Source organism: Mobula hypostoma, chromosome 7 (genome assembly GCF_963921235.1).
Source record: "Mobula hypostoma chromosome 7, sMobHyp1.1, whole genome shotgun sequence".
Classification (NCBI taxonomy): domain Eukaryota; kingdom Metazoa; phylum Chordata; class Chondrichthyes; order Myliobatiformes; family Myliobatidae; genus Mobula; species Mobula hypostoma.
The window spans coordinates 31,583,527-31,605,848 of NC_086103.1; the positions used below are offsets into that span (position 1 = coordinate 31,583,527).

Below are 22,322 nucleotides of genomic sequence, written 5' to 3' on the forward strand. Positions count from 1 at the left end.
GTGACGAGCTGAGGCTGAGGCTATGGGCCTGCTCCGGCTCTATGGACCCAGTTTTGTTCTGAATGCTGTTGCTTGTTTTTATTGTTTGCCTGATTTGTTGTTTTTGCCTCCCCCTGTGCATTGGGTATTGGTCCTTTTTTAATTGGGTTCTTTCGGGCTTCTTGCTTTGTGGCTGCCTGTAAGGAAATAAATCTTAAGGTTGTATAATTTATACATACTTTGATAATACATTTACTTTGAGCCTTGAATGTACTAACACTAATTCCCTTAAAAGCTGAAAATCTATCCATCACTCTCTTCGAGTACTTGGTAACTGAGCATCCACAGCTCTCCTGACTAAAGAATGTTGAGGATTCACTGACCAGTGTGTGAAGAAATTTTATCCTTTCTATCTTGAAAGGCAGATTCCTTATTTTGTGGAGGTGGTCTAGATATTTGAGGCCGCATCTACCCTGACAAGACCAGTGAGAACTTTTCAAATAGATGGCTTAAGCCTGGACAGAGTTTGAGAGATGTGAAGAAGATTCAGTTTCTTGAGTCCTGATGAAGGGTCCCGGCCCGAAACGTCGACTGTACCTCTTCCTATAGATGCTGCCTGGCCTGCTGCGTTCACCAGCATTTTTTGTGTGTGTTGCTTGAAGCTCCAGCATCTGCAGATTTCCTGGAGTCTCAGTTTCTTCACAGTGGAATGGTATAGAGCAGAGTGAAGGCTGATGAGAACATGATATCAATAGTGCTGTGAACTTGTGTAGCAACCTGTCTCTTGGCTTTTGGGGTTTCTATGGTGCTTATGAAGTTAAGTTTCTCATTAGCACGTTACTATTATTCCCTCGTTAGAACTACTCCTTTTAGGTTGTCATCTGGTGTTAGAACATACTTCAGAAAATAAAAAGTAAATGAAGTTTAATGTTGAAGAAGGAACATATGTTTTGTAAAGACTAGATCAATATTGCTGCCAATAAGAGCTGCTAGTCTTAAAACTGTCATTTCTGATTTATTGCACCTAATTAAGGATAAGTGTTGGTGCTTTCATTAAGCAGAATAGAAGAAGATAGATATATGTTATACTGAAATAATTTTTAATGCCTTTTAAACAATTAAAATAGCATGCAACCATCTTTAATATCTTTGCAGGAAGCACTCCATTGGGAAGCTATAACAAGTTAATTGAATATTATAAGAATGGAGACCTATCCTTCAGATATGTGAAAACATTCAACATGGATGAATACGTAGGTAGGTGTGCTGTAGTACAACGTTTCAGTTTGATATATGAAACAGGTTATGACTGATCTGAATATCTGCCAGCGATTCACTGACTTGGCACTACTCTGCATATCTCACTGCACTGATGCAATTAACTTAGAAAGGAATTTTAATATTAGGGAGTCATCCGTTCTGGTTTTATTTAAAAAAAAATTACACAGGATGTCTTGAGTCATTTATTTTTCGAAATAGTACCATAGGAAGGAGAAATAGGAGGTGGTGATTCAGACTCTCAAGTCTGCCCGGCCTTTCACAATCAGATTTATTATACTGACCTAGCTCGTGAAATTTGATGTTTTCTGGCAACAGTACAGTGTTAAGACATTAAAAATTACCTTAGTTACAATAAAAAAAAATAAATCGTGCAAAAGAGGAATAGTGAGGTATTTTTCGTGAGCTCATGAACTGCTCAGAAATGTGACGGCAGAGGGGAAGAGACTCTTCCTTAAACATTGCGTGTGTGTGTTCAGTCTCCTGTACCTCCTCACCAATAGTAGTAATGAGAATAGGGCAATGGATATGGGAGCAATGAGAGGAAGAGATTTTAAAAAAGGAGTAAGTAGCGATAAGTTGTAACCTATAGTTCTTCTTCTATAAACCAATAAGGTCAGTTTTTCAGTGTAGTAAGCCAGATGAGAATTTGCTGTATAGGTTCTAGTGATGAGTGGAGTTGCCTGCTACTCTTGTGTAGATTTCTTTGTACTCATTTACTTGAATGGCTTTCATTATTTTAGAGTTAGTACATCCCAATCTGCGGGTCCACAAGCAATCTGCTGGAGGATCTCAGTGGGTCAGTGGGTCACGCAGCATCTGTGTGGGCTGGGGGAAGGAATTGTAGACATTGGTTCCAATATGGCTCCAGATTGCAGGCAACATGTTTCTTGGTGATCGGTCACTCAGAATTATCTTGCAGTGCCTCAGCTTTATAAAATATAGCAGATAAGGGTAGGAGTAAACCATATAGTCCCTTGAGCCTGCTTCATCAGTTGTTAAGGTTGTGAATGAATGTCGGTCGTGTAACCTTTTCTCAGGGTGGAAATGATTAATACCAGGAGGCATTATTATGAGGTGATTGGTGGAAAGCATATGGGGGATGTGCAAGGTATGTTCTTTACACAAAGTGGTGGTTCATGGTACACCCTGTAGGGCGTGGTGGTAGAGGCAGACGCATTAGGGGCATTTAAGAAACTTATGTAGGCACATGAATGATAGAAAAATGGAGGGTTATGTAGGAGGGAAGGGCTTGATTGATCTTGGAGTAGGTTAAAAGGTCAGCACATCATTGGCCTAAGTGCCTTTACTGTGTCGTAATGCTCTGTGTTCTGTAATCTATTGCCTTTGTTTACCTTGTTTTCATTAAGGAAGATCGGTTTGCTAAAAGTGTACACAATAAGATGATCATATTCATTACTTCTACAGTTGGAGTCCGGTCTTTATCATCAGCAGTTACATTCATTGACTTGTACGTTGCTTCACTTGCAGGTCTTCCGAAGGGTCATCCTGAAAGCTTTCACTCTTTCATGTGGAATAATTTCTTTAAGCACGTGGATATCCTGGCAGAAAATACGCATATTCTGGATGGAAATGCTCCAGACCTGGAGGCCGAGTGCAATGCTTTTGAGGAGAAAATTAAGGCGGCAGGAGGAATTGAGCTGTTTGTTGGCGGTACTGTGCATTGATCTAAATAGAACAAACACATGTATCCTGTAGCTAGTGTACCTAAATAACTGTTGGCTCTAATTTTCTGTGTTACTTTTGATTTGGAGATGTTCTTTATGACAGTCAAAGGGAGAACGTCTGTATTGGCAAAATTGCACACATTCCGACTGAATGTACACTATGCAAACCTCAGAAAATAATTGAATGCAATAAAACTACAAGATAACAAACTTAGTTCATCTGTATTTAAGAAAGAAGACAGAGACCACACAGGTATTTATAGATCAGTTCATTTCAATATGGTTCGAGGAAAGTTTGATTTGGACTTCGGAATCAAAAACACCATTTCTAAATTTTCATATGAGGTTATTGGGCAGAGAGTCAGGTTTTAGAAAGAATGACAATGCCCATGCTGTTAAACTTGTATTGATGGTCAAATCATTTTGAACAATTATGATTTGGTGAAGAAAAAATAAGGAGGTCACAGATTTCTGGGAATTGAAATGGACGAGAGGAACAAAGCATCTTGATCTATAAATACATTCTATGGGTATTAATGCTATTGGAAAAGCATACAAAAATAATGGTTTATTTCTAGAGTTGGAAAGAAAAGAAACCATACTAAACATGATTGGAAACCTTTGTTAGACCATATTGGAGGTAACAAGCACCGTCCAAGTCACAAATATCAGAAAGGTTGAAGGGACACTGGAAGGAATGTCAAAATAAAAAATAGCTGTAGTGGCCATAAATATAATCCAGTGACAATTATATAAAAAAAACAAAGAGTTTGATATTCATTTTTTGAAAAGCAAGTATCTATTTTAAAATTACAAAAAGCTTTCAAAGTTCAAAGTACATTTATTATCATAACCTTGAGATTCGTCTCTTTATGGGCAACCATAAAACACAGAACCCCAGTAGAACCCATTTAAAAAAAAGACTGTCAAACACCCAGTGTGCAGAAAAAATAAATCATGAAAACAATAAAAGTAAGCAAATAACATTCAGAACTGAAGTTCACAGAAGTGAGTCAAAGCCACAAACCGGTCACAGCCAATCCAGTAGCCCATTAGGTACAGGCCACAGCCTCAGTGTGCAGTGCAGAGACGAGTTAACCTTGCCAACAGCGAGCTGAATACCGGCATGTCCTTTGCCTCCGGCCCCAACACTCTGACCTTTTCAGCCTGGCCTGGCACTTAAATTGGTCAAACCTCAGGTTGTTCCTCACTCACGGAACTGGGCCCTGCTGCTTCGATGCACTCTTGGGTCTGGGGCTTACCGCTTTGATTTGGCCAATGCACAACATTTCCAATTGGGCCCAGTGCTTAAATCAGTTAAACTGCAGGTCAAACCTCGCTGTCAGGCCTGGACCTGGGCCCTGCCACCTCAACTCGATTCTGCTGCATTAAATCGCCTTGAAGTCTGCTCCAGCAATGTCAAAACATTGGCTTATTTCCCACTCTGGTGCCCAGGCCAAGCCACCTTGATTCGGCCAGTACGCACCATGTCACTGTGTTTCACCAGCATCACCTTAAACCGTAAGTTGGAGAATTATGGTTTTGTTTATCAGGAAAGGAAAGGAAGCTATAAAGATGCGATAGTGATCAAGAAACAAATAGGAAATTCAGAGGAGAAAACATTTCCCCAGCGAATGGTGAGAATGTGGACCTCAGGTCATTGAAGAGACAATTTGCTTTTTAACGTGAAGCTAAATAAGCATATGAAAATGATAGAGGTTGTGCTGATAGTTAGGTTTGGAAAACCATGAAGATGCCCTTGGAGGAGATTAATTGGGTTAAGTGATCTGCTCTGCAGAATCCTATACTTTAATCAACAAACATTAAATTCTAGACAGGGCAAACTGTATGGAGAATTATTTTAGCCCAAAATTGTACCTTAATGTCGACATTATGACCCAGCGTGGGCTGTCTTTGTGGCCTCGCATTTGAGGAATGCCCAGATTTAATCCATGGTATGTTGTGAGCAGTTCGGAGCAAAGTATTGCAATGCTTTAAGTTCCCTGTATGCAGGATTACCATTGAGTGACACTGACTCAGAACGTTTTCTATTATGAATTTGTTGTAGGTATTGGTCCAGATGGTCACATTGCTTTCAATGAACCAGGGTCCAGTCTTGTATCTCGCACCAGAGTGAAGACGTTGGCAAAGGATACAATATTGGCCAATGCTAGATTCTTCAATGGAGATTTGACTAAAGTCCCTACGATGGCTTTGACAGTTGGAGTGGGCACAATAATGGACGCCAGAGAGGTAAGGAAATGGAATATTTTAAAATTTGAGTGTACATTAACCTTTTCCCTAGTTAGTTCTTTGAAGAAAAGAGTTAGTACTACAGTTCTGCAGATGTGATAATAATTCAGGATTGGACTTTATTAGAATAGGCTATTTATCTCATTGTATTCTTCCAAAAGGCAATTAGTCCCATTCACTATTTTTTCTGAGACCCTGCAAATTAAAGGTTCAAAGGTACAATTTAATGTCAGAAAAGTATATACAATCTACATCCTGAAATGCTTTTTCTTTGCAACCATCCACAAAAACAGAGAAGTGCCCCAAAGAATGAACAACAGTTAAATGTTAGAACCCCAAAGTCTTCCCTCCAGCTTCCCCTTCCCACGCATGAGTGGCAGCAAGTAATGATCCCATTCCCCCCAACTGGCAGAAAAAACGCTGAACACTCAAGCATGAGCCAAGCAATAGCAAAGACACAGACTTGCAGTTACCCCAAAGGCTTTGAGCTTCACCTGGTATTTGACATTACGCAGGTTCTCTAGGGAGAAAGAGGTGTCTCTATTTTCCCAGCAAGTAGGGAGACATCATCAACAACTTGCTGGTTTATGATGTTAAAAGTCTGTTACTTGCTTTTTTTGAGCTCTGTGCTTGAAGATCCTGAGTCTTCAGGCACACAGCAGATATCCCAACTCCCCCAACGACACACGGGTCTCCTGTCATGACACCAATCCTTGATCCGCCCGTCTCCAGAGCCCCGAGATCCTAGGCTTCTGAATTCGAGCTGGACTCTTAGGCCGAGCCTTTGGCGTGCCAAACAATGGCCAGTTATGAAACCCCGAGAGCGGGTCCCATTCCCGCAAAGAGCCATAGTCAGCATGTAACTCCAGGTCGGGGTCTTCAAAAGAACCCTGAAAGGGAAAAATAGAGATATTAAAGATGGAAATAGAGCTGTTTCCGAAGATGCAAGCAAAGGAATCGCCATTAGGCTCCATTAATCCTCCTAAGCTCCGCCTTAGTCATATTAGTCATGTTTTCAAATGTATCTGTAGAATTTCACCTTAATTTCAATGCATTTTCAATCATAATAACTGGCTGCATTTATTCAGAAAAGTTTCCCCTTCCCTCTTGTTCTAGGTCATGTGTACTTTACAACCCCAGCAATGATCTGTATTTATGGACCATGCCTAATATGGTAAAATGCCTCATTTGGAGCGTTACCAAATGTCAATTAAAGCCCTGGTACAAAACTGAAGTATGAGAAATAACCAAAACTTTAGTCTAAGAATTTTTTAAAAAAGAATATTTTAAGGGAAGGAAAGAAAATCATTTCCTTAGGAAGGGATTTCTAGAGTTCAGGGCTTTGAATGGATGATTTAATTCTGGGTTATAAGAGGGCCAGAATTGAAAGTGTACAGCTATCTCAAGAGGCATTTGCAGTTGGTGGTGGTAATAGATGAGGGGGATTTTGGAAACAAGGAAGTGAATTTTAAACTTGAGTCACTGTTTAACCAGTGACGTAACCAGGAGCCAGTGTGGATTGGAGGGCAAATCTGAATAGGGTCTGCTAACACTTAGGGTAGGGAGTTGAGAGTTTTAGATGCCACAAATTTCTGGAACTGTAATGTATGAGCTTTGCCAATAGTGAACAGAAACAGTGAAGTCTCGAGGCGGTTAAAGTGTGCTTGAGGGTTTCAGTAATAAATTCACAGGGGGATTATATATGGAATTGGATTTGTATGGGTGTGTTTAACTGAGTAGATGTTGGCCATTTTGTGACTGACTGTTTTCAACCTTTGGTGCATTTTCATTAACGTTTTTTTTCCCAACTTCTATCTTCCTGCCTTTTCACTTACTCCTGCAGTTGCCAAAAAAAGCAAACCTGAAGTGTTTCCTTTTATCTATGCAGGTGTTGATTCTCATCACGGGAGCTCATAAAGCCTTGGCTCTGTACAAAGCAGTAGAAGAGGGTGTAAACCATATGTGGACTGTGTCAGCACTTCAGCAACACCCCAAGGCGCTGTTTGTATGTGATGAAGATGCCACATTGGAACTCCGTGTAAAAACAGTCCAGTATTTTAAAGGTAGCTAGTTCTTGCTAAAGTTCTTGGGTGAAAGTTCTGTGTTCAGTTACGTTTGCTAACTTGTTTGCTGCCTGACCTGCTTGAGTTCCTACAGCATTTTGTGTGTGTTGCTAATCTGCTTGCTTTTTGCTTACTTTAAAGGCCATTTGGTCTGAGGCATTGTTTTCAGTGTTTGCATAGAGGCACTGATTTCTTTTTTCCATTGTTGAAACAACTTTGAATGTTTCTAAGGCAGCACGTTTTCCTTGCTCTTTAAGATTAATCAAACTTAGACTGGGGGGTGGTGGTGGTGGGGAATATATGCTAAGATCACAGGTAAATGAAGATGAGGAAATGCTATGGTTCACCTTGAGGCAAACATCCTTTCAACACAAACCTGCATTTTCCTTCATTCTCTCTATCTCTTAGAATATCAAATTGTACAGCACAGAAACAGGCCCCTCAGTCCATGTCTGTGCCGAGCACAATGTCAAACTAAACCAAATCTCTTCTGACCCCTGTCCCTCTATTCCCCCTGCATAGTCATGTACTTCTCTAAAAGTCTCATAAACACCACTATCGTATCTACAGTACCTCCACCTAGCAACCTATTCCAGGCACCTACCATTCACTCTACAAAAAATTAACTTGCTCCACACATCTCTTTTTAACTTTTTCCTTCTCACTTAAAATGCACATCTTCTGGTATTTGAAATAACTTCGAAATAGTTGGCGATTTTCCTTTCTGCTGCCTGGTTGAAAGTTGGTCCCAACTATTGGCCTTATAAAACACTTTATTGTAAGATGTCACGATAAAAGCCCTAGGTTTTTGTGTTAATCGTCCTCTTGAAGCCGGGGGTTCAGTGCTGCACTGCTTCTGGGACTTGAGTGTTTCCCTTGTGCTTTGGAAGCCAAAACCGAGAACTGTAATTAAGGTGGTGTCTGACTTGGATGAAGTTCAGAGTAGCTCTGTTGTTTAGAAATTCAGGGGGACTTCCGGTGAGGCACGAGGCAAGATGGCAGCACAGCACTGAGTGCTCACATATAACCCCCCTTTTTCAAGTTCCTTAGATGGTCTTAATATGAAGTTGAGTTGGAGAAAGATCTAACTAAAGACATGACTTCAAAAAAGATCCAAATTCAACCAGGAAACAAGAAACCAGCAGACGACACTCACAACACGCTGGAGGAACTCAGCAGGTCGGGCAGCATCCTTGGAAAAGATCGGTCGACGTTCCGGCCTGAAACGTCGACCGATCTTTTCCACGGATGCTGCCCGACCTGCTGAGTTCCTCCAGCGTGTTGTGAGTGTTGCTTTGACCCCAGCATCTGCAGATTATTTTGTGTTTACCAGCAGATGACACCAAGCTAGCGATTCATCCGAGGAAATAGCTATGCTAATTAAGCAAACCATGGCAACGGAGATAGAATCGCTGCAAGAAACGGTAGCCCACATGCTAAAGGAGTCACTGGAAAAGGCTCTCGATCCCATACAGAAGCATATGGTAGAGAATGGCAACATTCTCCGGTCGTTAAAGGAGCAAGCAGACATTCACGCTAAAAATTTAGCACAGTCTTCAACAAAATAGACAACATTCAGGTTAGCTTATGCAAGAATGAGAAAGTTACTAACTCCTGTCTCACGGAGGTGTCTAAGATACGGAAGAAGCTAAACGACTTGGAGGACAGATCCAGGAGAAACAATGTCAACTTACCGACCGTCGCTGAGGGCGACGATCCAAGAGGTTACCTCCAGAAGATGCTGCCTACTTGGATTCCAGTAGTCAAGAATTCCCACAGCACTTCATTGGAGATTGATAGAGCACGTAGGATCTTTTCCAACAACACCTCAAGACCGCGGACCATGATTTTTAGGCTTCTACGGTACACCGACCGGCAGGCTATCCTGGAGGGCGTAAGGAAAGCCAAGCCTACTCTCCCTGATGGCACCCGGCTGCAGTTCTTCACTGACTACAACCCCGGCACGATGCAGGAACGGCAGGGATACAAGGAGATCCACGCTAAGCTTCGACAGAAGGGGATTGACTTGTTCCTCATATACCTGGCGACTTGAGAGTTAATATCAAGGGCATGAAGATGTCGTTTAACTCGGCAGAGGAAGTGAAAGAAGCTCTGAAATCATCGGTGCTGGGAGATATGGAAGAAGACCCTGGGCAAAGTCCACACGTCCCTCGGAAGGAGATGGAACTGCATTAAGAGCTCGGACCAGCCTGTATGCGCAATTTAACAGGCACGGGCAAGTTAATGTCCTGGGTGTGAAGTTTTCTGGTTATTCTTTTATTGGAAAGTCATTCGATGCACCTTCGTACTTAATTAATTAAGGGGCCAATTTGTTTCTGACTATTGCAGGTCAGAGTTTTAAGGTGATATTCAATATACCCAAATGTAATACTTCATCGAGAATGAAGCTGAAAAACAGCAGTTTGTTCTGACTAACTTTAGAACGTTATGTCTCCAGTAGACTTGTTTTAAAAATACTGGAGCAATTTGGATTCCTTTCAGGATACAAAGTTAATTTGTCAAAATCAGCACTGATGCTGATTAATACAGATAAAAGTAAGGTGCCTCTCCTCTCCCCAGATTAAGGTTACAAATGAGGTCCTCTACTTGGGTATTAAAGTTAATACTTTCCTATCATCTGTGGCTAAAACAAATTACTCTTTAATTTTGAAAAACATAAGAAGATATTAATAGATGGAGACACCTGCCAGCATCAGTCCCAGCCCGTATATCGGTTATTAAAATGAACATCTTACGCTGCATTAATTTTATCAGCTCAATGATCCCACTTGCACCTCCAGCAGGATATTGGCAAAAACTGGACTCCTTACTACGATGCTATGTTTGGAATGGTAAAAGACCCAATATAAAATGGTCAGCTCTGCAATTCAAAAAGTCGGATGGGGGATTGGCATGTCCAAATTTTAAGTTGTATCACTGGGCATTTGTGTTAAAAAGTCTTAGCTATTGGATGGAGGAGGATAAAGTTTCATCATGGAAAAATATAGAACAAGAGTTAGTAGCACCAATAAGGTTGAAGGACTTTCTCCTTATAGGTATGTCTACCAAAAAATCTGATTTGTATTACGGTCCAATTTTAACCCATATGCTGCAAGTGTTTAGAGCAGCAGAAAAATTCCTAAAATTTAAAAGTGTATGGTACAAATCATCTCCATTATGGAACAGTGATCGTTTTCTGTCTGGGGGGAAACCATTCACTAACAGAACTTGGGAGGATAAAGGTGTTACTACTCTTCAAGACATTAATGGGGCAAGTAATATCCTTAGCTTTCAAGAACTGATATCTCCATATAATATTGATAAACATTCTCTTTTCTTCTGCTTTCGAGTAAGATCAGCTTGTAAAGCCTACGGCGTTCCCTGGGGGGTCAGATTTAAAGGACCATCCCATTTTAAGTTGGATACAGAGTGCTCCAGGACAGATAGTGTCATAGATCTATGATAAATTAAGCTCCCAGAATTATATGTCCACATCGGGAATGAAAGCCTGGGATAGGGACATATCTGAATTGGGACAAGACTTAGACTGGGATGTGATTTGGGATAATGCTGCTGGTGCTTTGAAAAACCCAAATCATCAGTATATACACTTGAAATTTTGTCATAGAGCATATTTAACACCGAGAATTAGACATCAAATGGGACTGGTTCCTGACCCATATTGCTCATTTTGCCCCCACGAAACTGTTGGCTCTTTTATACATGTTGTATGGGAATGTCCAGGGGTTTTTGGTTTATGGGGGAAGGTTATCAGCACTCTTACAGAACTAACAGGGGTATAGTTGTACATCTTCTAAATGATGACTCCCACTTTTCCCTTACGGAAAAAACACGCAAAATCTGGCTGGCAGGCCTGACTGCAGCTAAGAAGATTGTGGTCCAATGTTGGAAATCTCCCCATGATATTTCAAATACTCACTGGCTTCGGAGCTTTTTGGACATTTCTTACCTGGAACTTTCATCAGCAAGAGTAAATGATGCACGACCAAACACAATTATAATGTGGACAAATTTGATATCTAACTTAAGAGATTTTTTTGTTAAAATAGGAATGCTTTGTCTGTGTATGTACTACTATTCAGTTGGTTGGTGGAGGGGAGAGGGATGGGGAGGGAGAGAGGAGTGGAGGAGATGGTGATGAAGGTTGGGAGGTGGCTGGGTTAAACAGTCAAAATGTAATTGGCAATTGGCTGTATTGAATGTAATTTGTTGGTGTTGCAATGAAAGATTAGTAATAAAAAAAAGAAATTAATCACTGATTGATAGGACTAAACGTACTGGACAATTGTGGTAGGACAGTTTCTCCTCCCACTTTCTTAATATGTGCAGTGCTGGTGAGATCAGTATTTATTGCCCTTCCATAATTCTCCTTAGAGAAAGCTGTAAAATAATTGCAATCCCTCTGGCAAAGATACTGCACAGTGTTGTTGGGGAACGAATTTCGAGATTTGGACCCAGTGATGTATTTCCAAGTCAGGATGGAGGGAAATACCCAGCTGCTGTCTGGTAGAGATCGGGGCATTTGAGGTGCTGATAGCTCGGGTGAGAAACTGTGGTTCGTGTTGCAGATGATGCAATGAAGTCGCTGTGTTTTAATGCTGGAGGGAAAGAAAGAAAAAAAGATTAGCTTGTCACGTGCACATCGAAGCATACGGTAAAATGTGGCTTTGGCATCAAGTCAAATCAAATCAGTGAGGATTATTCTGGGCAGCCTGCAAGTGTCACCATAGCTTACTAACCCTAACCGTACATCTTTGCTGTGTGTGTGGAAATCCACACGGTCACAGGGAGAACGTGCAAACACCTTACAAATACAGACAGCAGGAATTGCACCCTGATCTTCCAGCTGGCACTATAATGTTTAGGATGGTTGATGAGCTGCCAGTTAAGAAGGCTTTTTCATCCTGGATGGAAGGGAATCTGGGCAATGGAGAACAGACTTCTGGCAGCTGTAACATTTAGCAGGGATGAAATTCTAGGCAGATATCTTCGCCACTGATGTCAAGCTGAACGAGGAATAAGATTAAGCATTCTGTTTGTTCAACTTGTGGCTGTTCTGTACTGATATGTCACCTTAAGCACCAAATCTGTACGTTTGCTTGTGATTCTTTCAAGATCTCAGACCCTCTTGTTTCCACACTTCAGTTGCAGTTCAATTTTCAGTCTGTTTCCTCTTATCAGCATGTTTCTGTTGCTTTCCATAGGCTGGGGTGTTTATTCTGGTTCCTCTCAGTTGTCATTTGGTGCTGACTGAAACTTTCACTTTCACTTTGCTTCCTCTGTGGTTGCTGTCCTTTAGACAGGCTTTATGCCAAACCAAGTTCTTATGTTCTCAGGTTTTTGCTTACTAGGTTTCACTTCTACACATTGCTTACTAATTCATTGACTGAACACTGTATTGAGTTGAGCTGGTGTTGGAGGCTTAGGGCTGTAAAACTGGATTCCTTCTCGGGGCTGAATGCATTCTTTTGTAATTGGTGACCTTAGGTGGAAGCGAAAGAGCTGACCTGAGGCCTGTTAATCCCATGAGACAACGCTAGTTATGAAATTTTAAATTAGACACGTGTAAATAGCTTAATTGTAGAAAAGAATACGACAGTAAAAATCACAGTTAAGATTAAATTTTACATCTGATGTAACAGTTTTTTATAATTAAATCATAATTTTATTTTCTCGCTTGTAGTTTGTCACTATTGAATAATGGTTGTTATCTGTGTAGGTTCCTTTGTTAACTCCGAACTTAAATATTGTAGTTCCCTTCTGACTGACTCCCCCACTTTACACCCCACCGAGGCTTAGACCTCTGTCTGTCTCTTATTCATTCATCGTCCCGGCAATTCAGTAATTCCCCTGATTCAAAGTCTTTGCCCATGTTCTCTAATTGCTTCGTGGACTTGTCCTCTCCCTGCCCCAGCCCCAACCCCAACCCCTCACTCCTTTCAATCTCTGAACCCACTGCCTGCCCTGCAATCCCCAAATCCCTTTGCTCATCTGCTTTTCTTGTGCTTGCTTGATTTTCAGCTCTTCACAACTATCTGCTGTCGAGGTTTCAGACCCCCAACACCACCACTGCTTTCACACCTCTTTTTTTTATAAGCTACTCTTTAATGGCTGCCTATGTACTTGATAAATATATCAGTTACATAGCTTGCAGTCCTATTACAGAGATCTGAGCCCGTTAGTCACTTTGTCCTTGTGGACCATCTAGTCTAATCTTACTTGCCTCTGCTTGGTCCATAAATCTTTTTATACCATGGCAGTTCCAACCCTCCATTGCATTGTGTGGCACTACCACCGTGCTAATGGGATAGACTTTGAACAGATCAAGCAGCCCAAGACTGGGCTGTGGGCCATCATCAGCAGCAGAATTGTACTCAACTACAATCTGTAACCTCATGGCCCAGCATATCCCCCACTCTAACATTGCCACCAGGCCGGGGATCAACCCTGGTTCAATGAAGAGTGCAGGAGGGCATGAGGAGAACACCAGTCATACCTCAGTATGGGGTCACCCTGGTGAAGCCACAATACAGGACTACTTGCATGCCAGACACGTAAGCAGCAAGTAATAGACAGAGCTAAGTGGTTCCACAACCAGCAGATCAGATCTAAGCTCTGTTCACATTCACATCCAGCTGTGAATGTTGGTGGACAATCAAACCACTTAGCTCTGTCTATTACTTGCTGCTTACGTGTCTGGCATGCAAGTAGTCCTGTATTGTGGCTTCACCAGGGTGACCCCATACTGAGGTATGACTGGTGTTCTCCTCATGCCCTGGAGGAGGGGGCTCCACAAATATCCCCATCCTCAAAGATGGAGGAGCCCAGCACAACTGTGCGAGATATAAGGCTGAGGCACTTGCAACAATCTTCAGTCAGAATTGGTGAGTGGATGCTCCAGCTCTGCCTCCTTCTGAAGTCCCCAGCATCCCAGATGTCAGTAGCCAGTCCGATACACTCCATGTGACAAGAAATGCTGAAAGCACTGGATATTGTGAAGGCTATGGGCCCAGACAAAATCCCGGCAATAGTCCTGAAGACTTGTGCTCCAAAACTTGCCGCTCCACTAGCCAGGCTGCTCCAGTACAGCTACAACACCAGCGTCCACCCTGCAAGGTGGAAAATTGCCCAGGTATGTCCTGTATACAAGAAACAGGACAAGGCCAACACAGCCAATTACCGCCCTATCAGCCTACTCTCAATCACCAGCAAAGAAACAGAAGGGGTCATCACGCAGCACCTACTCGGCAATAACCTGCTTATGGATACCCGGTTTGGGTTCCATCAAGGCCACTCAGTTCCTAACCTCATCACCTCCTTGGTATAAACATGGACCAAAGAGCTAAATACCAGAGGTGAGGTGAGAGTGATAGCCCTCGACATCAAGGCAGCGTTTGACCGAGAATGGCATCAATGTGCCCTAGCTATAATGGAGTCAATGGGAAGACCCTCCACCGGTTGGAATCATAACAGATACAAAGGAGGATGGTTGTGGTGGTTGGAGGTCAGTCATCTCATCCTTAGGACATCACTGCAGGAGTTCCTCAGGGAAGTGTCCGAGGACCAACCATCTTCAGCTGCTTCATCAATGACGTTCCTTCCGTCATAAGGTCAGAAGTGGGGATGTTTGCAGATGACTGCACAATTTGTGTCTCCTCAGATAATGAAGCAGTTTATACCCAAATGCAGCAGGACCTGGGCAATATCTAGGCTTGGGTTGACAAGCGGCGAGTAACATTTGAGCCAAGCAATGACCTTCTCCAACAAGAGAGGCTCTAACCGTCGTCCCTTGACATTCAGTGGCTTTACCATCACCCCTACCATCAACATCCTGGGGTTTACCATTGACAGGAAACTGAACTGGTCTAGTCATATAAACACCATGCCTACCAGAGCAGGTCAAAAGCTAGGAATCCTGCAGCGTGTAACTCACCTCCTGACTCCCCAAAGTCTGTCCACCATCCACAAGGCTCAGGCCAGGAGTGTAATGGAATACTCACCACTCGCCTGGATGAATGCAGCTCCATCAACACTCAAGAAACTTGACATCGTCCAGTACAAGTCAGCCCACTTGATTAGTACCCCTCCCACAATCATTGAATCCCTTCAGAATGGACAAGCAGTTGTAGCAGTGAGTACTATCTACAAGATGCACTGCAGCCACACACCAAGGCTCCTAAGGCAGCACCTTCCAGACCCACGATGATTACCATCTAGATTAGGGGTCCCCAACCCGTCGATCGCGATTGAGACTTTCCGAAGAAAAATCAAAAATAAATACTCAAATACTGTTGTAATGTGAGTCATAGTCATACTTTATTGATCCCGGGGGAAATTGGTTTTTGTTGCTGTTGCACCATAAATAATTAAATAGTAATAAAACCATAAATAGTTAAATAGTAATATGTAATTTATGCCAGGAAATAAGTCCAGGACCAGCCTATTTGCTCAGGGTGTCTGACCCTCCAAGGGAGGAGTTGTAAAGTTCGATGGCCACAGGCAGGAATGACTTCCTATGACGCTCTGTGCTGCACCTCGGTGGAATGAGTCTCTGGCTGAATGTACTCCTGTGCCCAACCAGTACATTATGTAGTGGATGGGAGACATTGTCCAAGATGGCATGCAACTTGGACAGCATCTTCTTTTCAGACACCACCGTCAGAGAGTCTAGTTCTATCCCCACAACATCACTGGCCTTACGAATGAGTTTATTGATTCTGTTGGTGTCTGCTACCCTCAGCCTGCTGCCCCAGCTCACAACAGCAAATGAGATCGCACTGGCCACCATAGACTCGTAGAACATCCTCAGCATCGTCCGCCAGATGTTAAAGGACCTCAGTGTCCTCAGGAAATAGAGACGGCTCTAACCCTTCTTGTAGACAGCCTCAGTGTTCTTTGACCAGTCCAGTTTATTGTCAATTCGTATCCCCAGGTATTTGTAATCCTCCACCGTGTCCACACTGACCCCCTGGATGGAGACAGGGATTGCCGGTACCTTAGCTCTCCTCAGGTCTACCACCAGCTCCTTAGTCTTTTTCACATTAAGCTGTAGATAATTCTGCTCACATCATGTGACAAAGTTTCCTACTGTAGCCCTGCACTCAGCCTCATCTCCCTTGCTGATGCATCCAACTGTGGCAGCGTCATCCGAAAACTTCTGAAGATGACAAGACTCTGTGCAGTAGGTGAAGTCTGAGGTGTAAATGGTGAAGAGAAAGGGAGACAAGACAGTCCCCTGTGGAGCCCCAGTGCTGCTGATCACTCTATCGGACACACAGTGTTGTAAGCACACGTACTGTGGTCTGCCAGTCGGGTAATCAAGAATCCATGACACCAGGAAAGCATCCACCTGCATCGCAGTCAGCTTCTCCCCCAGCAGAGCAGGGCGGATGGTGTTGAACGCACTGGAGAAGTCAAAAAACATGACGCTCACAGTGCTCGCTGGCTTGTGCAGGTGGGCGTAGACACGGTTCAGCAGGTAGACGATGGCATCCTCGATTCCTAGTTGGGGCTGGTAGGCGAACTGGAGAGGATCTAAGTGTGGCCTGACCATAGGCTGGAGCAGCTCCAGAACAACTCTCTTCAGGAGCATTATAAATGTAAGTAATAGTAATTAGGATAGTGGTAATATAGCAATATTTTTACTAAAAAGCTGTTTGTAGAGAGAGATTGTTTCCAGGTTGCGGGGGTTTAGTTCCGTTCTTTCTGCCCAGTGCGCATGTGTGTAGTTCCCCCACCATGCACCGTGTTTTCAGCGTAGCCTGTGCTGCATCAGTGACCAATCAGATTAGGTAAGAGTACAGACTGTCGCAAACATCAATATACGGCAGTGTCCCCAACCTCCGGGCCGTGAAGCATGCAGGGGTGCAGCGGTAGTCGGGATGCACACAGCACATCTTTAAGAAAAAAAGCCGAAATAAACCAGCTAATTAATTAGGTGCCACCCGGCATGTGAGTGTCAGAACTTCCAGATCAGAGGTGACGCAATCGGCAATGGCTCGTGATATCCTGATACCATAGTGGAGGCTCCACGAAAGAAGGCAAAAACTTACAAATTCCATCCAGAATGGGAAGAGGAATTTCTATTTACCTTGGTGAAAGACAAGTGTGCATGTATGTTGTGCCACCAAACACAAGCACTGACTAAAAGAGGGAATCTGGAGCAGCACCACAACACCAACCACCAGGAATTTAAAGATACCTACCCCCCAAAGAGCACAATTTGTGCCTGGAAAGTTGAGCTGAAATCGGGTTTGAAGGTCCAGCAATTGTTTTCCACAAAACATGCTGCTCAAAATAAGGCCGCTATTGAAGCATCATTTTGTGTAACTCACCTTTTGGCTAAACACAAGAAGCCTTTTACAGGTGGCGATTTATTCAAAGAAGCAATGGCCATTACTGCAGAGACTGTTTTTAATTACTTTAAAAACAAAAACGGCATCATAACTGCAATACATAATAAACAACAGGAATTCTGCAGATGCTGGAAATTCAAGCAACACACATCAAAGTTGCTGGTGAACGCAGCAGGCCAGGCAGCATCTCTAGGAAGAGGTGCAGTATATTATGCAATACATAATATACTGCTTGGCCCTGCAACAGTGGCAAGGAGGATAGAGTCACCGTCAGAAGACGTGAATATTTTTCATTACAGTTCGATTAATCCCTGGATGTAATGCAAACAGTTGTATTTGTCAGAATGGCTTTCCAGGATTTTTCAACAAAGGAGGGCTTCCTCACTCTTTTGCAATTAAAGGAGAGAACGAGAGGTGAGGATATTTACAATGAGTTTACAAAAAATGTCCGTGAAAATGACATCCCCATTCATAAACTGGTGGCAATTACTACTGATGGGGCCGAGCAATGCTCGGTGTGTGCGTTAGTTTTATAGCACTAAAAGTCAGTGCCTACTTCAGGTCAACTTATCTATGTGAAATTGCATTTTCACAGATGAAAATTATTAAATCTAAGTACAGGTGCTGACTTACTGACAGACACCTCACTAGGATTGCCAACTTTCTCACTCCCAAATAAGGGACAAAAGTAGCAGTCAAATCCCAGGACATTTGTGTTTACCCCGAGAAAGACTACCATGACCATGAAGCTTTGCACGGGCACCTGTGTGCGCATGCGCGTATGTGCCGATTTTTTTTTTTACCTCATGAATCGGTTTTGGCTTCATTTTCATTTTTTCTACTTTATATAGGCTGTGTATTTATCGTATCATTCCTGCTTTTACTATATGTTAGTGTTATTTTAGGTTTTATGTGTTATTTGGTATGATTTGTTAGGTTTTTTTTGGTCTGGGAACGCTCAAAAATTTTTTCCATATGAATTGCTTCTTCGGCGTAAAGCGTTTCGGCACGAGCAGCTTCATACGAACACTCTATCTTAGCGGGGGGAATACGTGACAGTTGGCAAACCTACACCACACAGACTGTCTCAGACTGGCTGTCTGTAGTTATGAGCCAAATTTCAGGGAACTAGCAGAAAGTATTCAGCCCCAGTCATCACACTGAGTGCAACAGTCAATTTTTATTCATTTATTTTTTGTGTTGAAATAAAATTAAATAAGGAAACTTAGAATTAAAGGTGTGAAGTATTGTAATATTCTTAAAGAAAGACAGCTATGGCCTGTTTGATATGCTAGTTACTGTTTTCTAGTTTGACTTAATTTGAAAGTTTGACAAAAGTATTTTGTGTAATTCAAATACAATTCGCCCAAATAAAAGGCCTCGAATTGGAAGTACAATCTGAGCTGTTTTTTCTCTACAAATGATTTAGTAGGTAGATCTTACCTTTCACTGAGGTCGAGGTAGGGGATCTTGGGCTTAAAAAGGTTGGTGACCACTAATCTAGATGGATGAGAACAGCAGATATCTGGGAACACCACCACTTGGAAATCCCCTTCCAAGTCACTCACCATCCTGACTTGGAAACATATCGCCGTTGCTTCATGGTCGCTGGGTCAAAATCACGGAATTCCCTCCCTAACAGCACTGTGGGTGTACCTACACCTCAGGGACTGTGCTGGTTCAAGAAGGCAGCTCATCACCACCTTCTGAAGGGCAACTAGGGATGGGCAATAAATGCTGCCTTAGCTGGCAACGCCCACATCTCATAAATGAATAAATAATAAAAAAAATTGAAGTGCTTGTTTAGACACATTGAATGATCGGAGAGTACCTGCTTCCATCATCCACACAAAAAATGGGCTCCAGAATCTAATTACCATTTTGGTAGAAAAAGTTCTTTCTCAGATCCTCTGCAAACCTCTTGCTGCTTATCCTAAACATAGCTGTGTTGTTTTAGATACTTCTACTATGGAAAAGGTTTCCCACCATGTCTATATTTGCCTTTCACAATTTTGTACATCTTTCTCCCCTGCTCTAAGGAAAGCAAGTCCAGCCTATCCAGTCTCTCATTACTGAAACGTTCTATCCAAGACAATGTCTGTAACAAACTGCTAACAGCGCTCCAGCTGTTGCCCAGCAACATGTTTATTACAGCGAGCCGAAACAACCAACGCCTATTGGTCAGTTGACAACCAATCCCAGGCTGACTTTCACTAACTGATCGTTGTTCCAATCAATGTCTTGAATATTCTTTGGGTAAAACATTTAAGTCGTCGTGCTTTGGGATGTACAGTTGAGTTTTGCGTGGTTTTACCAAAAAAGGGAGTATTTCGAGTTCTGGCTTTGCTTTGGATCTCATCCTGGCAGTGTGGAGGATCAGAGGGATCTTGGGGTCCGAGTCCATACGACACTCAGAGCTGCTGTGCAGGTTGACTGTGGTTAAGAAAGCATATGGTACATTGGCCTTTATCAATCGTGGGGTTGAGTTTAGGAGCCGAGAGGTGACGTTGCAGCTATATAGGACCCTGGTCACCTCACTACAGGAAGGATGTAGAAACTATAGAAAGGGTGCAAAGGAGATTTACAAGGATGTTGCCTGGATTGGGGAGCATGCCTTATGAGAATAGGTTGAGTGAACTTGGCCTTTTTTCCTTGGAGTGACAGAGGATGAGAGATGACCTGACAGAGGTGTATAAGATGTTGAGAGGCATTGATTGTGTGGATAGTCAGAGGATTTTTCCCGGGGCTGAAATGGCTAGCACAAGAGGGCATAGTTTTAAGGTGCTTAGAAGTGGGTACAGTGGAGATGTCAGGTAAGTATTTTACACTGAGTGGTGAGTGCGTGGAATGGGCTGCCGGCGACGGTGGTGGTGGTGGATACGATAGGGTCTTTTAAGAGACTCCTGGATAGGTACATGGAGCTTAGAAAAATAGAGGGCTATGGGTAACCCTGAGTAATTTCTAAGGTAAGGACATGTTCGGCACGGCTTTGTGGGCTGAAAGGCCTGTATTGTGCTGTAGGTTTTCTATGTTTCTATCAGTAGTATAAAATTGTTCTTGTATTTCATATATTACCAATGAAGGCTAGTATCCCTTGTGCTTTCTTTAACTTTGCTACACCTTCAAGGATTCTTGGATTTGAATGCCAATGTTCTTCTGTTCCTCAGTCTCCCTTGGCTGTACCATACTTTATGTCCTTGCAAAGTGCATCGTCTTGTACTTACAGAATTAAATTCCATCTGCCCGATACTGAATAATAACATCCCTTTGCCTACAGCTATCAGTTAGAGTGAGATTTTGGGTAGATGCTTCATTTGACCCTGGACACCGGTCTTTTGTTTGACAAAGTACTGTGGATTGAGTTCACAGCAATGCATTTCTTAAAAGCTGTGAATATCGGAATACTAGCCAGACACTGCGGATAGAAGTGTGAAGTTTACAGGTAGTTTTGAAGACAGTATTATCTATACTTTATAAATATTAATTGTCCTCTATGTTAGCACGTAAAATACCAAATAAATTTATAGTGGATTTAACTTGCATTCCTAAAGGCTGTGGATACCAACCCAGACGTTGGTGTCGGGAGGAAAGGATGAAGTCAGAAGGTGTGATATTTTGTATGTAGCTTCAAAAGGAAGCATTGTCTATAACTTCGTAAATAGGGTTTGCCCTTTGTGTTTAGCAAATTAATATCGAGCCCACGTTGGGCTAGCAGACCTTTCCACCAAAGGGTCTCCGTTCGTATGATGCCTGCTGTACCTTGTTGTGCCGAATAAAGAAGCTGCTTTGTAACTCTGTCTCTCTGGTGATTTCATCCACGCCACACTATCGTCCTTGCTATCAACAAAATCACCGGTTTTCATGTCATCCGCAAGCTTACTGTACCTGTTACATTTATATCCAAATTTTTAATTTATGCAACGAACAGTAAGAATCATGACTCATTTCCTATTGTACACTGCTGGTCATAGGCTCCCAGTCACAAAAACCATATTTCCAGCCACAAAAACCTGCTGCTTTCTATTACTAAGACAATTTAGGAGCCAATCTTGAATTCCATGGGTCCTAACTTCTGGCTTCCATGTTGGTGTCATCCTTTTCAACGACACAACTCTTTTCAGTAACTTCAAAAAAAATTCAGTCAAGATTCTTAGATTAGGGATCTCCCCCTAACAGGACCATGCTGACGGGTTTTGGCGAATTCCCTGATGAGGTGTCTTGGCCCGAAACATTGACTGTTTGTATGTTTCCATAGATGCTGCCTGACCTGCTGAGTTCCTCCAGCATCTTGAGTTTCATTAATCCCTGTCATTTCGAAGCCTTGATTAATTCTGTCCCTGAGTAATTTTTTCCAGTAGCTTCCCTACACTAATACTATGCATGTGGTGTGAGTGTAATGTATTCTGTTGTGGCATGCAATCCACTATTCTTTGATAGTCCTCTTGTGCATTATGCTTAAGCTGCTACGTACAGCAAAGTCCCTCCCCCCCAAAGAAAATTGGTGGTAAATCCTGATGGTTTGGCATTTTGCTGTTTGGTTCCTTTGCTCATCATCCACACAGAGGGCCCCAGACTCTGTACTCTCTTTAAGTAAAAAGAAATATATTTATTTATTGAGATACAGCATGGAACAAGTCCTTTCAGTCCCTTGGAGCTGCACCTCCTAGCAATCCCCCGATTTAATC

The 22,322-nt window shown here is 42.5% G+C and overlaps 1 protein-coding gene across 2 annotated transcripts in view; it reads left to right on the plus strand.

Moving 5' to 3' along the window:
* LOC134348879 (glucosamine-6-phosphate isomerase 1-like) overlaps positions 1-22,322 on the plus strand; it is a 40,038-nt gene that overhangs the window by 15,875 nt on the left and 1,841 nt on the right. For both annotated transcript variants that reach the window (XM_063052664.1, XM_063052665.1), the window contains exons 3-6: positions 1,135-1,236; positions 2,749-2,931; positions 5,014-5,198; positions 7,087-7,261. In XM_063052664.1, the coding sequence (XP_062908734.1) occupies positions 1,135-1,236; positions 2,749-2,931; positions 5,014-5,198; positions 7,087-7,261 (645 nt within the window). The remainder of the gene's footprint in view (positions 1-1,134; positions 1,237-2,748; positions 2,932-5,013; positions 5,199-7,086; positions 7,262-22,322) is intronic.